General features: G+C 40.1%; 1 protein-coding gene across 2 annotated transcripts in view; it reads right to left on the bottom strand.

The window, feature by feature from the left end:
- The window catches only part of LOC111664297 (corticotropin-releasing hormone receptor 1-like), a 64,674-nt gene that overhangs the window by 26,597 nt on the left and 20,882 nt on the right, over nucleotides 1-17,195 (bottom strand). For both annotated transcript variants that reach the window (XM_023418825.2, XM_023418827.2), the window contains exon 5: nucleotides 4,950-5,035. In XM_023418825.2, the coding sequence (XP_023274593.1) occupies nucleotides 4,950-5,035 (86 nt within the window). The remainder of the gene's footprint in view (nucleotides 1-4,949; nucleotides 5,036-17,195) is intronic.

Below are 17,195 nucleotides of genomic sequence, written 5' to 3'. Positions count from 1 at the left end.
TATAAGACCTTCAGTTTTCTGGGAGTTTGTTCCAGATATGTGGAGCATGGAAACCGAACACTGCTTCTCCCTGGTTGAGCTCGGTCTCTGGGGACAGTGAGGAGACCTGCCCCAGAAGATCTGAGAGGACGAGATGGTTCATAACGGAGCAGCAGATCTGGGCCCGTGTTTATCAGACGTGAAGGAAGCAAATGTGAGACGTGACTAAAGCACCAAAGTGTGAGTGATACGACAAGTGTAAAAGTCACAGTAAAGAGCATGTGTGACCAGAGGAGGAGTAGCCAATCAGAGATATAGATCATCCTACATCTGCCATATTATACATTATTGATTATTTTCAAATCCTCACAGTTTGTTCAGTGGTTTGTTATTCTGCAAAACACAGAATTATCTATTTTTTGTGAAATCTTGGGAAATGAACAACAATCTAATGTATTCACAACGTATAGATATGTAGATAGAAATGAAACAACAGGGAAGTGTCTGAAATGGAAACAAAATTCTGCTGTTGGTTGTTAACATGGTGCGTCACAGAAATCAGATAACAGCTGACTGCAGTTCAGATAGTGATTGCAATTAAAATCAATGCCAGATTTATTCTTGTTGTTTGTTCTCTGCGCTGATAAAATTGATCTTTTAGCAATGTGAGCCCAGAAATGTGGTTTGGCCCTAAATCATTCAGTGATCACACAGCTGAATCCACTTCTCTTACATTGTAACCATCATGAAAGACTGTTGTATTATAACTGCATTAGCTTTAGCCAGGTGTTTTTTAATTTTTTTTTACTATTTATATTTAAGCTGTCTGACCTGCAGCACTTGCTTTTCTATCTGTCTTTATATTTTTTACTCTTACTATGTTTGTTATGAAGCGAAACACCAGGGCAAATTCCTCATATGTCTTTCATAGTTAGATCTACCTGCACGACCAACCACTACAACACATCTCTGAAACACTTCGACGAAATCGACACATGTTCATTTGAATCGACGTGCACACGCATCTCCATTTGTAGAACAGCCAATAGGAACGCTCTTCTCTCTCTCTCTCTGAAAAACACCTGTGATTGGCCGAAGTCTCCCGTCATGGTCTAGATTTTCTTAAGTCTGGAAACAGAACCAGGAGGAGCTGCAGACGTCTGGTTTGCTCTCAGACCACTTGAATTACAATATGTTGAAAGACGATTATGGAATTTTTGCCCATTGGCGCCAAAAAAAATGACAGCCTACAGCAGCTTTAATCGCTTATTAAAACAATCGTTATTTTCAGCCCCACTTTCAAACACACTGAATAAAAGAAAGAAATATTTTGTAAAGTCTGGGTCCTCAGCAGTCTGAGGTAAACAACCCATGTGGGTATTTTCGTCCGGGCAGTTGCATACTTTAGGTTTATTGCTTGAAAAATAAAAAAAACCTAATGCAACTAGCAGGTCGTATCACTGCTGCAGCATTTTTTCACCAAACAAGGACTGTGGATTTTGTCCCCCATCTTTTACAGCAGAGTCACGCTATAAAGGGACCATCTCAAGGGTAGTACGACAAGACAAATGATTCCTTTCATGATTTCAATGTACATACAGCATGTGAGAATTAATATAGAGCTGAAAAAAGGGGGAAAAAAGTGTGAATCAGTCCCTGTAATAGACACTGACTCGTGCAGGAGTGGCCAACACATCAGGACATAAATCAAGCACACAGGAGGTTTTAAAATGGAAAGCAGAGCCTGCGAGTCGAGCCTGAAAGGAGGAGGGGGGGACGACAAGAGGATAATATAAGACCCACCCACCACTAGCCTCGGGTCTCACAAAATGCGTGGGCCACCAGAGTAAAAACCAAACCTGACTCACTCTCCTCTCATTCTCCTTCCATAAGAAACAACACAGACATTTATCATATATTTGAGAAAATAACCCCCAGCGAGTCCTTAACAGAAAAGAAGATTTTTTTTTTTTTTTTTTTCAAACAAACTTTCCAATAAGCGTTTGATCCATTCAGCTTCTTCTCCCACTGGGACCAGCAGAGAATCTGGTTCAATACAGGCTGAACTTTAAAGAGAAGCTACTTCAACTCCCCCTCCTTTTTCCCCTGGTGTCAATCACAGCCGCCCGCTGCCACCTGGTGATTTATTTCGCTTACAAAAGAGGGAAAAAAAATCAAACACACGTTTCTAAAAGGTCAGACACTCTATATCCATCTTCGGCAGGGATCGATCGGACATCAGACTCACAGAGTCTCAGAGAAAACACTAAATGAAGGGGGCTTCAGTCCGCAGCACTTTGCTCGTGCTCACAGATCTATAAGGTACAAATGACTACAACTGTACAGCAGCTGGTAACGGGACGGATGAGGAGGCATGCAAAGAAATCCTTTAAGGATAAGGTGATATTTAATATTTTTCTTATTGTAAACAAATCCCACGAAAACAAACCATCCACAGCCTGATACATCTTCCTCCTCTGAGCCATAGAGCTCCATTGTTTCCTAAAACAATTAAAACCACATCAATGAGCCTCACTGTTGCCCTGGGCAACGTGTTCCTTGATCACCGTGATGCACTGCAGTTTACTTTGACTCAGTCCCTCATATTGTTCACCTACAGTCTCCATCCACACCTGGATCTCCGCCTACACCTGAGACTCTTCAGTGACTCAGATGTTGTGTTCACTGACATGCTTCTCCCTCTGTACTTCCTGTGGATCAGATTAGCTCAGCCACGCACACTCCACAACAGATTATGTTTATGATTGTTTTTTTATTTAATAAAGTGCTACATTTAGAAGCAGATATTGTCTTGTAACATTGGATATTTTGGCAGAAAACTAATGAAATATATTGTTATTGAACATTTTACTGATATGTTCAGTATGTTCAGTATCGGGCTGTCATGATATGAGATTTTTATGACACAGAATTCATGATGATATTATTGCAATATCTAAAACATGGTAGGAGGTGGAGAGAGAGTGTGACCATAACTGTACAAAACTACAAAAAGAACAGCTACACTTCATGGATGGTGAAAAAACGAGATGAACTGATAAACAAAAGATACACAAGGCCGGACATCTGCCATCACCATATTATTATATATGTATTATTAACATTTCCTCATCATGTTAATAGAAAACCTCTGGTCTGTGTTACGTTTCCCTCAAATCTAATAGGCTGTTGTAAATGAGTTGTATGCAACAGTCATCTCTGGCAGACAGGGTCGACTACAGAGATAAAAAGAGAAAAAGGAAAGCGATGCTGCTTCTCTCTTGCTGAGGGTTACATGTAGATGAGAAGATTGTCACAACTCTTATGTCTGTGCATTTAGTTTGCAGCTAGAGCCAGGAGGCGGTTAGCTTAGCTTAGCACAAAGACTGGAAACAGAGGGAAAGTCCATGAAAACCACAAATAGTCATTTTGACATTTCTGTAGTTTGGTGTACAGATTTAAATAAACAGATACGTGTCAGATAATGAGTGTTAGAGGGGATTTGGCGACACTTTAAGTCGACTAATTTAGCATTTATAAGCATACACTATAATACATTTTAATATTGTAATAGATATAAGTGTTTATGAATAGATTTGTCAACAACTATAACTCCTCTTGTTGACACCCTTAAGAGGAGGCTGCTGTATAAACAGAACATTAAGACAATACTATCAAACACAGCTGTAATTAATTATATCCTCACAGAAGAAGTTTTAATTACTGATCATTAATAAACACTTATGAATGTCCTTATATCTGCTTACAGCTACATTATAGTGTGTTATAAAGCATTTATTAAATGTTTATATGCTGGGAAGTAAAGTAAAGTGTTCCTGACACAAACAGAAATAAAGTCAATACAATGTCAGACTGAATGAATGAATGAAGTGAAACTCAGTCACAATCCTGTTGCTGTAAACAGTCACTAGAGCAGCAAATGTGTATTAATCCACAGCTGAAAATAGTCCCCAACTAATGCACTGTTTACTCCTGTTTTCAAAAAAAACTACAGTTTCCAGCTGTTTCAGGAAATTACTGAGCCTTTTAAAAAAATAATAATTAGACAATAAATTTGTGACTTTTCATGGGATTTGTTGACGACAAGGATCCAGTTGGCAATGAAAACATATGGACAGAGCTTATTGAACCTGCACAGGGTTACAGTGTTTATGGAAACTCAGCTGTTTAATATTCAGTTTCAGCAGATGGTCGGGACCAGGGAACACAAACACAAACACACTGTGTAATTTTATGTTTTACATATATACTTCAAAAGTCGACTGCAGCCTGATCTGGGTCAGTGTGTTCCCTCTGAAAGCTTTGTCCGCCGCTCTATCCTAATTAAAGCCAGTGCTCATCACCATCACATCTGCACATCACAATGCAACAACCAGGTGGAGGCTGGGAAAAAAAAATAAAAAAAGGCAGCAACATGTGAATGAATAAAATCTGGAGCATAGCAGGACCATAACAGCGGCGCGTCGCCAGACCGACAGCGTTTCTTTTCTCTTCCTTGCTCATGTCGCTGCAGGACAATGCTGTTAAAAAAAAAAAAAATCACTGTTTTGGTTGCAGCTGCTGTTTTCCTTTTGAGGGATTCACAAAACCAGAGAAAGGGAAATAGCTGCAGGTTGATCAGTGAGATTTCAAGCTTCCACCTACGTCGAAGAAGCAGCCAAGCCTTGACAACAACTCTCCCGAATGCAAAGTCAAAACCATTCACTGTTGCTTTTTGAAGGCGATAGCTTCAGGTGATGCTCCGGGGCCTTCTCTGGTACATTCATGGTATTTTTGGCGTCCCGTTGACGCTGCAGGATCCAAGAACCCAAAACCCTGAATCCATATTTACTATAAACCTTGCCTTTTGTTGTTGGTTTTTTTGATTAACGTGTGGAGCTGTTTCATGCACTGAAGACCTCCTTGAACAGCCTCATGAATCAAACACACTCACTCACGCACACACTTACCTCCTCGTGAAGTATGGCCTTACACATGGAGTAGTTCCCCTTCAGCGCCCACGTCCCGTTTGCGAGACACTTCCTATAAACATTATCTGCACAAGAGAGGAGCAAGAGAGGAAGAGGAGGGCCGTTATTAACAAATTTGAGGTTTCTTGTATTTTCTTCATCTCTCAGGTGTTGTGAAGTATTTTTTTTTCCTTTTTTTAAATATGCAGGACGTGAATTCCTGTTTTGCTCGTCCTGGCACTGTGACCTTTTTCTGCTTTTGAGACTAATAGGGAGAGATATCATTAGAGGAAGACGTACAAGCTGTGATTTTTCACACGTTTGCTGTCAGGACAGTCTGCCACCCTCTGCCTAAGCATTGTTATTATTCTTTACATTTAGAGCCCCCGATTTATTCACGAATGACCTGCGTTCAACCCAACATTTTACACTTGAAAAAAAACCCTCATGTTATCCTGGCGTCAGGCTGTTTGGAAAAAGCACGGGGAGGTCAGCCACTTCTTCACATCACTGACAATTTTACACCAAGCTGTGACACTATTAAAAGGTGTATTTTTTTTAAATTTCATCACCATCTCCGCCTTTAATTTAATAAAAGAAGACTCAGGCTGGAGCGAAACAGCATGAGGATGTTTATTTTCTATTTAAAAAATATCATTTCTGCATAATGCAACCCAAATAGTGGGGGTGGGCATGAAGGCTGCCACATAAATGATGAGTAAAATTAAATTTTTCCATGCCGGCCCCGGCTGCATCAGAGAACTCGTTCACGGCACAGAAATGGAATAATCTGTAACAAATTTCACATTTGTCATTTCACATTTATTATTTCTGAAGATGAAAGAATGAAATCCATCAAATAGGCCACTAGGGAAATGAAATACTGCAAATGAGGCAATTTAAAGTTGAAAGGAGAGATGTCAGACTTTTTTTGGACATTTTTACATCAGCTGCCGTCTGCAGGGGGGAACAGGTGAGGCTGCAGGATTTTTACAGCCTGTGGATGAAACATTCAAAGCTAAAGATTGAGCTTGGGTTCATTTCATGATAAGCACTGTAAAAATTAATTTAGTTCTGGTGCCTGTTGTATAATAATATTAACAGGCTGGAGTACTTCATGCAGCAGGAACCAGAACTCATATAACATAAAAAGAAAAAAAGTCAGGACAGGTTTGGGAGATTACTCCATCTTCAGGTCAGGCTTTCTGTCAGCGGTGTGGAGGAGTTGGACGATCAGCAGTGGGAGCACGTACAGACGTGTCAGCCACTTAATCGCTCGTCCCGCTCGCACCAAAACATTTTTCACCGAGTTACATGGACAGATCTGACCCTGTTCTCCAGGCGGGTTGTCTCCACGGGTCGTTAGATGCCTTTCTCCAGTGACAGTCGGCCCAATTTGAGACGTCGGTGGAGAAAGTGGAGTTTGCTGAGCAGAAGTGGTGACCAACAATGTAAAAATAACACATCACAAGTGAAAGTGCTGCATGAAAATCAGAAAAATGTGCTTCAAGTGTCAGGATAAAAGCAGCTATTTTATATACAGTTGAGAAGTTAAGACCAGTGGTTCCCAACCTAGGGGTCGGGCCCCTCCAAAGGGTCACCAGATAAATCCGAGGGGGTCATGAGATGATTAATGGAAGAGGACAGAAGATAAACAAAGTCTTTATATTGTCACAGTTTAGAATTTATGGACCCAAATGCAGACAACTGAGCAGAGCTGGAACGTTTGTTTAAAACCAAGGACCAAACACTAAGGCAAGAACTCAGGGACATAAAACGGGTAACTAACAGAGACACAAGGAATCATGGGAGAAATTAAACAGACGCAACAGGAGTCAAAGGACAAAGAGAGGAAGTAAACCAACCATGACACAGACAAGGGGATTTCAAAGTAAAACAAGAAATCAACAAAAGTACAAACATAAAGAGTCAAAATGGTCCAAAGAAATAGACCCTTCAGGGCAGACCACGACCTATACGCAAACCTGCGTCAATATTTTGGACTTTTGACTGAATCTTGGCTTTATTCTTTTTAAATATTACATGTTTTAATCAGTTATTAAAACGAAATCATGTGAAAAGCTCAGAGGGGGAACTGAAACATGACAAGGTCATCGAAGGTCACAGGACAAAAAGGTCGGGAACAACTGTACAACACATTTTCTTTATGTAACGTCTTCATCTGATTAGAAACTATAGCTGCTAAATAAATGTAGTGGGGAAGTATAAGGAAGTATTGAATGGAAATACTCGAAGTAGCTCAAAATACTGTTTAAATATAGCAATTGGATACATTAAGATACTTATTTACTTTCCACTGCAGGTGAGTGGTCAGTGACATGGTTAAAGCTGCAGTGGTTTTCTTTGTAAGAGGAAACTAAAAGCTCAGGATGAAGTAAATAATGAAAAGAAAAAGACAAAGAAATGTCATGTAACGTCTGTATTATTAATGTACAGACCCTAAAATCATCTTGTTTTCTTTCTCTGATACTTTATGAAAGATACTGGTGTAGTCGTATCTCAAGTGCGAATATTAACTGTAAACATGAACATTACCTGAAAAATACAAGTTGGACTTTGTGCCCTGAGCAGCGTCTGCAGGTATTTCTGTCAGGCTGCATAAAACTAAAACACTAAAACATTTTCTAATAAAGTTTATTGACACCATTAAATGGCTGAAAGAGATTCATTAGATTAATTCAGTCTGTAAAAGAAAAAAAAAAAAAAAATTGGGATAAAAGATTAAAGCAAGTAAAATTACTCCTAAAAATCTACAGTGTGAAACAATATCCAAATAATATTGCGTAAATATTTTCTACAGACTGAAGCCACAGTTTTGTTTTTTACACTCCACCTGTTTGATTTCAAAAACTTACATCAGACATTTTGTACACTAACCCTTTCATACTGAAGCTCAAATGTCAGTATTGGAAGCATAAAAACACAAACACAACAGAGCATGCAGGGAAGTAAAGAGTCTGAAAATCTCATCCAATGTTGATCATGCACCTGGCGTCATGGCATTTTCAAAATTTCTGGTTTCCCCCATCAATGTTATTACACAGAGACTGACATTTTCAGACCTGTGCACTTTGGAGATAAGCTCTAGAAACATCAAATGGATAAAAGACCAAAGCAGAGACACAAACATGTATCAGCTGTCTCCACGTTGGTGTGCTTTCGGGCCTGGGACGGAGCCAGATAACGCTAAATGCATGTTTTAATAATGAGAATTTCTTTTCTTTATTTTCTTTTTTGTTTCGAGGGGGGTTAAGAGATGAAACAGGACTGGGTTGCCTCAGGGCAATAATGTGCAATGAGCTGGGTAAAAATAGCATGTTGACAGTGTAAGGGGACTGTCATCCCCAATCAAGATTACCTAGCTCTTGAAATTCCCTGAACCCCAAATGCAACATCCTAGAGAGCTTTAAAATCTCTCTGTGGAGAATTATGTCAAAGTCAGAAGTTAAGATTGACAAAGTTGTGTACTGGACTGGAGTTAAAGTGTATTTATTTGAATCCAGATTTTGTCACTAATTCTTTAAAGAAAATCCACTTTCCACTCTCAGACTTGCCTTAAACAGGATTTAAAGGTCCATATCATATAAAAGTAGATGTCCATGTGTTGTGTGATTATAAAGCAGGTCTAGGTTCTATATTAATACTGTGTAAGTATCAAGCTGCTCAGTCCACAGAGAAATGCACACAGCCTGTATTCAGACACTGAGCCTTAAAAACCAGCCGTCAGGACTTCTGTAAGTCACCTGGACCCACCATCCAACCTCGCAGGATTTGGTTTCTCTGAGTGTTTACCTGAAATCTGCTATAATTTTTATTCAATCACTCCAAAAACAGTCAGCCAATCAAAAGAGAGGCTCAGAGCCTCCTCTCTTCTGATTGACTCACTGACCTGTTGTTACTAGAGCTCCAGAGAGAAGCCTGAGAGAGGAGATGTAAAACTACAGGAAGGTTTTTGGTTCTTAAAACCACAAATATATCTTCTAATGGATCAACACTTCAAATAAAAAGAGGAAGAGGAAAATATGGGACCTTTAAATACTCCTATAATCCTCTTTTTTGTTATTCAATTCAAATTTGCATGACATGAATCATTGCAAAACTTTCCTCCAGGTCCAATGTTCAAAAAAATAATTGAGTCAAAGCGATGAAGTCACTCTGTTTAGGAGGTGCACACTTTTAAAGTGCAAATTTTTTAATGATGGGTTTACAAAGCAAATGTGTAAAAAGCAGACAAAACATCCAGAAAGGAGCACGTCACAGCAGAGGTCCTCGCTCCGAGCCAGAGGCTTAGAGGTATAAATGGCAGAGCCTTCAAATTAAGAAGCATGACCTTGAAATAAATTCTCTCTGCCTCTGGACCACAGAGTGATTTATGGCTGTTAAACCTCTTCATGAAAAACAGACAGTACACCATCACATTTTAGAACAAAGACTGAATGTGTCTGTATCTAATAAGCACATGAAGTAGCCTGGTGATAATCCTCTTTGTGTTTTTAACACTGAGTGATCATTAATTTTTTTATTTTGCCATTGTTTCCTGTTAGTTTGCATGAGAAGAGGTGAAAGGAGCAGCTGAGGCAAATTAAGGTGCATTTAATGCCCAGGCACCATTTCATTATTGGCTAGTATTGTTGTTTTAGGATCAGCGCTGCAGTCTGTAAACCCACACTAACTAATATAGCTACTTCATTCATGAGCCCAGAACTTCTAAAACACACAGCGTACAACTCCACATAAAACCAGAAATCGTTGAGCTTTAAAGGTGCTGGAGAGTGCAAAGCTGTTTCCCTCTTGTTTCAGTCTTGTACGACCTCAGTTCAGTCATTAAAAGCTCCATATTTTCCTCTTCTTCTGTGTTTTATTTGAAGTGTTGATCCATAAGAAGATATATTTGTGGTTTTAAGAACCAAAAACCATCTCATTGTAATTTCACATCTCCTCTCTCAGGCTTCTCTCTTGAGCTCTAGTAACAACAGGTCAGTGAGCCAATCAGAAGAGAGGAGGCTCTGAGCCTCTCTTCTGATTGTCTGACTGTTTTTTGAGTGATCCAATGAAAATATATTAGATTTCAGGTAAACACTCAGAGAAACCAAATCCTGCAAGGTTGGACGGTGGGTCCAGGTGGGCGGGGCTTGGGGTGTGGCTGAGAGTGGTGGCTGCTTTGTTGTGACATCACAAAGTTACAGGAAGTCCTGACTGCTGGTTTTAAGGCTCAGTTTGTGAATACAGACTGTGTGTATTTCTCTGTGGACTGAGGCTTTGATACTTTCACAATATTAATATAGAACCTAGACCTGATCTATAATCAAACAACACATGGATATCTACCTTTTATACAACATGGGACATTTAAGGCGCAGATATAGAAGCCACTTTAATAAAGAGACCCTGCTGTATTAACATTAAGAAGATGCCTTGTTATGTCACCCTTGCTTGTTTACATGGAACCAAACAAATCCGATATGATGCTGAACATGTCGTCTGACCAGCCAAGCCGGCTCTGTGATGACCTCCACTGCCAGGTTAAAGGTGGAACAACAACGTCCCTCATTCTGTGTTTGTAACTTTTATACAGAACAGGCGGAATAAAGGCGCAACATTAAAAAACTTCATATTCTGTTCACTATATTGTTATCATGGCTTGACAATTAAAACTTTGGCATTTCTATTCCACCCTCGCCTCCCTTGTGTCTATTTAGTCTCTGTGCTCCCCATGGTCAGAGTCGGTTCGTCTGTAATTGTCCCCAGTTTCTGCTGCTGTTATTGTCCCCAGAGCTACCAGTTCAGTCCTTGTCTTCCTCGTGCTTCTGGTTCCTGTGATCCCCTGTGTTTCCCTGTGGTTCCCCAGTTTTGTGAGTTCTTCTGTTTAATAAACATTTTTCACCATCTCCCTTGTGTTGGCTGCATTTTGGGTCCAGCCTTACCCCTGAGACGTGACAGCTTCTGCCTTTCAGTAGTTGTTGGAAAACTGTCTCCCTCCTCCCGCTGCCTCAGGGTCATTCTGCAGGTCTCTATTCAGTATCATCCCCTGTTATAAGACCTGACAGTGTAACAGCACCTGCTGGAGGCTGGGACATCCTCTAGTCTGATATCTCAGTGACCAGCTTGCATATTAGTCATGGACCACCACCACGAACAAAGCAGAACGGTTTTGTATGGACATTTTAGGGCTGTTGATTACTCAAATGATCATATCTCATGAACGAGCGATGTACGACAAGTTTGTGCAGTTGACATAGTTTGAGTCTGACCAGGAACATTAGAAGAAAAAAGAATCCGAAGACGTATCTCTGTATCTCATTTGTCTAACTCGAACTTAAACTGAGAAGCTCGTTATCTATTCACCCAGCACCTTTTGGTCAACACCTCACAGCCTGAAAGTCAATGAACCTGGTTAAATTACAGCACATACACAGTAACTCTCCTTAAAGACACCAAAGTCAAAGCTTGTGTTCACTGACTTTATCTGGCAACCGGCACTACAATCAGACCTAAGACGTCCCTAATGAATGGATAAACTGAAATAATTTCAGTATAAAACTCCCCCTAATGCAATAAAATGTAATGCCATTTTGAATCTCCAATCTTTTAATACGTAAATTAAACAGCAAATTCTTTACTGCCACATGGTTCATTTTGATAGACTCTGACCTGCTCCTGTGTGACCTGTGTGTCCTCAAACTAAACATTATGACAGATGGATTTCTATTGTTATATATATATATAATACACTTATAAACTACCTTATAAAAACAGACAATATACACCTGAACATTTTATGACCAATAATAAATGTCACTGCAGAGATGGCTCTGTTTATATCCTCTGGTATTGTTTGCATGAGGGAGTTTTACAGGTGGATTTGAAGGTGGAAGGTGGATATAATGACCACACACTGTTACTAACAATTATTTGTTAGTTATAGAAGCAGTTGTGTTGCTGAAACCAAAACCAGCATCTGTGTTCACCAACTGTTTCCTGAAGACATTGCTAACAAGCACTTGGCGGACGGATACAGCTGTTTGTAAAGAGGTAGGTTTGACAACTGTCCCTACAAATCACAGATTATTGATTTTGTGCAAGTGAAACAAACAAGGCACTGTGTGTGTATATAAGACAACTTAAAAAGTGTTGACAGTCATACTTTCATATTTTCCCTTTGAGAGAGCTAAGCTAGCAGTTTCCGCCTGCTTCCAGTTTCCAGTTTATGCTTTGCTAAACTAAGCTAAGCTAACTGCCTCCTGACTTCAGACAGGAGATCGACATCAAGCCCTCATCTCACCCTCAGAAAGAAAGCAAATAAAAATAATTTCCTAAAATGTTGAACTATTCCTTTAATAAATGACCTGAAGTTAAAGGAGCTATCTGTATGTTTTGCTATTGCTACATAGCTAACTTTAGCATTAACAGCTGTTTACTTACCAGTCTAGAAGAAATGTTGTGAGTTCATCATCAAACTTCATTCCTTTACTCAACAAGAGCTGTCTCCAGCTGTGGAAAACAACCCTTTTGTTTTGCTTTTATTTCTATTGCTTGTTTTCTACTAAAGTTAGTGTGCTAACCAGCTAGCTGCAGCCTGGCCAGGCCATCTTGTCACTTTCCGATACTATGTCACTGTAGCATGTAGCTCAGAGGCCATATTATAACTTCTTGTATTGTGAACGCAACAATGGCTGAAGCTCTTTTCAAGCATGGTAAGTAAACAGCTGTTAATGCTAACGTTAGTTATGTAGCAAAAGCAAAACTTACAAATAGCTGATTTAATGGAAAAAAAAAAGGTTGAATTTTATAGTAAATGCAGAAAACATGTTTGAACGTGTAGTGAAGTTGGGATGGAGGCCAGATGTTGAGGCTTTTTGGAAAACTCTCTCTCTCTCTCACACTGTTAAATTTACAGCTCAATCTTTCAGCAGCATGTCTTGTGTCTAGGACATTCATACATATCCATGCATGGATAACATGAGATTCACACAGTGCATCTCCATCCTGTTACAGTGCACCTCACTAATGCAGTGGCACCACTGTATTAACATTCTCCTGCAGTCCTCCTGCAGGTTGCAGGGAACGAGCCACTGACAGCATCGTAAAACGCCATTTGCATGGGTCACGAGCTCAAGGTCCCCAAAATAACTGCTGATTTCACGTGGCGGCTGCTGCCAAACTGGGGATTTGCCAGGATTTACAGTAGCGGCAGACAGGTTATTCTCTGGAGCATCTTCGAAGGCTCACTGCAGATCTCATTGTTTGAATGGATGTACGCCACATAGTACATATCAGTTTTAATCTTCGCTCAGTGACCGGCCATTGTTGATTCTGAATGGGTGTTAAAAACAGAAGCTGGTCTGTGCCAGCTGCTAAATCCTCCCTGTGGAAACAGGAGCTGTAGGTGCATGTGGATGGAACACAGGCACCCCTCCAAGCCCGAGGCTAAATGATCCTCTTTTCAATTTTATTTCCAAACACTACAAACACGCTGCTTAGCACCGAGCATCGTTGAACAGAGGGTTCTCTTTGTGGCTGCAGAGCAGAAACGCTGCTGTAACTGTACGCCCTTACACAAGCAAATATGCTGACCCAAATTCAGTCACACACACTTAGCACTTCAACACGTTGGATCAATGGCTGCAGGAGGCATCATCCTCCTCTGTGCATTTGGGGCAACGGGTGTAATTAAAACCAGCATCAGCAGGGAAGAAAATAACACATTATTTGCAGTGAATGAGAGCAAACTCCCGATTTTCTGGCACCACGAAAACAAACTGCACAAATCTGGGATGTAACATGATGCGTTCACTTGTTTTTGCAGGTCAGCTTTTTGTTCACAGAAGCTCTGAGCCTGTGAAAGTGAAGTCAGTGTGAAAAGCACTGGACCAAGCTGCAGCCTGAGAGTCTAATATTTATTTTTCCTTCACTGTACAACTCACAGATCGTGCATCAGGCCTGTGGTAAAATCAGCAAAGCTCATGTTTACAGCTGAATATTGTTTCCTGTCAAATTTTGTATTGTGTCCTGCAGTGTGGGTGTGTAGCAGGAACAAAACAGATGTTTTCAAACAGCAGCGGCACGTCAGAGGTGTGGTTCACCTGCACGCCACTGAAACTGACACAAAACAACACTGCTGCTGCTGCAAAGTGAAACTATCTTTTCTCTGAACACAGCAGCGGACTGATCATCTCTTTTTATGAAGATTAATCTGCAAACTGTGCAGCATTAATCGTAACTATAGCTGATAAATTAAGTGGAGTAAAAGGTACGATCTTCGCCTCTGTGATGTAGATGTAGTGGACTCGACCTATAAATCAGTATTAAACAGCAGTGGCGGATGTTCGTAACTCGAGCTTGTTGTTTTCACACCACTTTACACTTCTACTCCGGTACATCTCAGAGGGAAACCATAATTATTTTACAGCTTTAGCTACTTAACAAATTAAGATTTTGCATAAAACATATAGGAAGAGCTCATTAAATATGTTTGGTTATAGATTAGTTATTAAATTTAACTTTGTTTAATCACCGACAACTGAGAACAAGAAACATAGTTTGACAACCACACACACAGAACACAAAAACAACACAATTAAGGTCTGACAACAACAATCGACGACGAACTGTAGTGAAAGCAATTACAAGTTATTAAAAAAATATAAGATGAAGAAGAGTTAACTACCCAACTGTGTATATGAAAAGTTTTATTATTCATCAAATTGATCAAAAATTAAATGATAATTTTTCATAGAAAAATACCATATTTTTGCTGCCTTTTCCTTTGGTTGGACAAAATGCTTAACTGTAATAGGCATTTCTCACTGTTTACTGACTTAGCTTTATGATGATGGGGACAGAGACGGAGAGACAGGGGAAAGGTCCCGGGTTGGACTCAAACTCAGGCCACTGGAGTCATGACTGACCACCAGGGTGCCGCTGTTCACTGAATTTACTATGAACTAAACGATCTGCATTGAGCACTACTTTTAATACTTCAAGTACATTTTCCTCATACTTTTACTTCAAGCTCCATATTTTCCTCTTCTTCTGTGTTTTATCTGAAGTGTTGATCCATAAGAAGATCTATTTGAGGTTTTAAGAACCAAAAACCATCTCAGTGTAGTTTCACATCTCCTCTCTCAGGCTTCTCTCTGGAGCTCTAGTAACAACAGGTCAGTGACTGTTTTCTGAGTAATCCAATAAAAATATAGCATATTTCAGTTAAACACAAACCAAATCCTGCAAGGTTGGATGGTGGGTCCTGGTGGGTGGGGCTTGGGGCGTGGCTGAGACAGGTGACTGCTTTGTTGTGACATCACAAAGTTACAGGAAGTCCTGACTACTGGTTTTAAGGCTCAGTTTCTGAATACAGGCTGTGTGCATTTCTCTGTGGGCTGAGGCTTTGATACTTTCACAGTATTAATATAGAACCTAGACCTGCTTTATAATCAAGCAACACATGGACATCTACCTTTATACTGTATGGGATCTTTACGTAACATTTTCAATACAGGTCTTTTACTTGTAATGGAGTATTTTACAGTGAAGTATTGGTACTTTTACTTAAATAAAGGACCTGAGTACTTCATCCACTACAGGTACAACGGGAAATAATCCAGCGCTATTCACTAACAACTCTTAAATCTCAGTAACTAAGTAAACTAACCAGACAGCAGTTACATTAATGCAACTTTCCACAATAAAATAATGGCGAGTGTTCAGGTGAGCAGTTGTACCTGTGCTCTGAAAACACATCACCCTGTTGTTCATGGAAAAGTTTGCTTTTGCTTCATTTCAGTTAAAGAGAAACTGGAAATTGGAGAAGCTCTTGAGAAATCGCAGGCGGTCTGGCTGGTCTCAGTTTTTATGCTGGGTGTGTTCTGGCTCGCTCCTGTTTGGTTCTGCAGAATTAGACACCTCAAAGGTTTAACTGTGCAGTCTGTGTTGAAACGAGTTCCACGGAGAGAGGAATAATCTACTTTCCAACTACTTACTGCAGGGAAAACACTATAACATTTTATCATGAGGTAATTCTGTTATATAAATCAGCCACCAATAAAACACTGATCTGCTCCAGTGGTACAGTGGAAGACCAGACTGTGGGGAAAAGGGAGGAACAACTGTTATTTTACTTTTGTGAATATATTTACACCTACAGGGTAAAATACTGGAAACAAATCTGATGTTTTGAGTGTTAACAACCTTCTCTCTTATGTGATGAAAGAATAAATGAAATTCAAGCCCACATACATTAATCTGTGTAATTAAAAGAAGTGGTTCCTTGTTACACATTCAGCTCTGTATGTTTTACCTGTTTTATTATTCATGACTTTATTATGTTGTTGTTTTCCCTCCTCATATGACAATAGAAACCTTCCATGGTTGGTGTATGTGAGAGGCAGGTACGTTTGTTTTCTACTCCAGCGCAACTGTCACGAGCACCTGCCGCAGTGATGGATGAACATCTCTTGACTCGTCTTAATTCATTAATTAATGCCGTGTGTAGCAGAAAATACAATGTAAAAGAGGGCAGCCTGGGGGTTTATTATCATGTCTCCTAAGATTTGGAGTTAAGTTTGTTAATGAATGAGACTACAACATGCATTTTACATTACATGTTTAGAATCAGGTTTGCGGGCTGTAATAAATTAGTTAGTACCTGTAGGAGCCTGTAAATATTTAATTAGTACCTGATTCATTCAGTGTAATTTAACCTATAAATCGTGCTTTGTTATAAAGTGTTACTGAAAACATGCACATTTCTGACAGACACAACCCTGCTCGTCACTTCGTATCTGGACCTTCCCCCTTTTCTCTCTTCTATCTTTGATGTCTGCACGCTCACATGCACTTGCGAATTAATATTCAGCGCACATGCTCCGCCGGCCGTGCTCCAGCTCATTCAGCAAAAAGATGCATTGCCTTCCCTGTGAGTGAGCAGGAGGGTGAGCCAGGGCGAGGGTTTTGCCACCCCACTGACCGCGAGCACTACTCTAAATAAAACTACCCCTCCTCCTCCTCCTCCTCCTTCTCCTCCTCCTCCTCTTCTATCCTCTATGACTGGCACAAGACCTGGCAACTCACAGCAGGTCAGAGAAACGAGCATCCACATAAACAAACACAGGATGCTCCCACACACACATATGCACAAATATACATGTGAAAATCCAATAGCCTCCCTCTGGGGGAACATTAAGGGAAAGTCAAGCTTGGCAACAAATGGTGGAAGGGGTTTCCGGG

Source organism: Seriola lalandi, unplaced genomic scaffold (assembly GCF_002814215.2).
Source record: "Seriola lalandi dorsalis isolate HSWRI2012SDOR001 ecotype SW California unplaced genomic scaffold, Sedor1 jcf7180002054585, whole genome shotgun sequence".
NCBI lineage: Eukaryota > Metazoa > Chordata > Actinopteri > Carangiformes > Carangidae > Seriola > Seriola lalandi.
The sequence above is the reverse complement of the archived record's forward strand: the minus strand, read 5'-3'. Positions and strand labels throughout refer to the sequence as shown.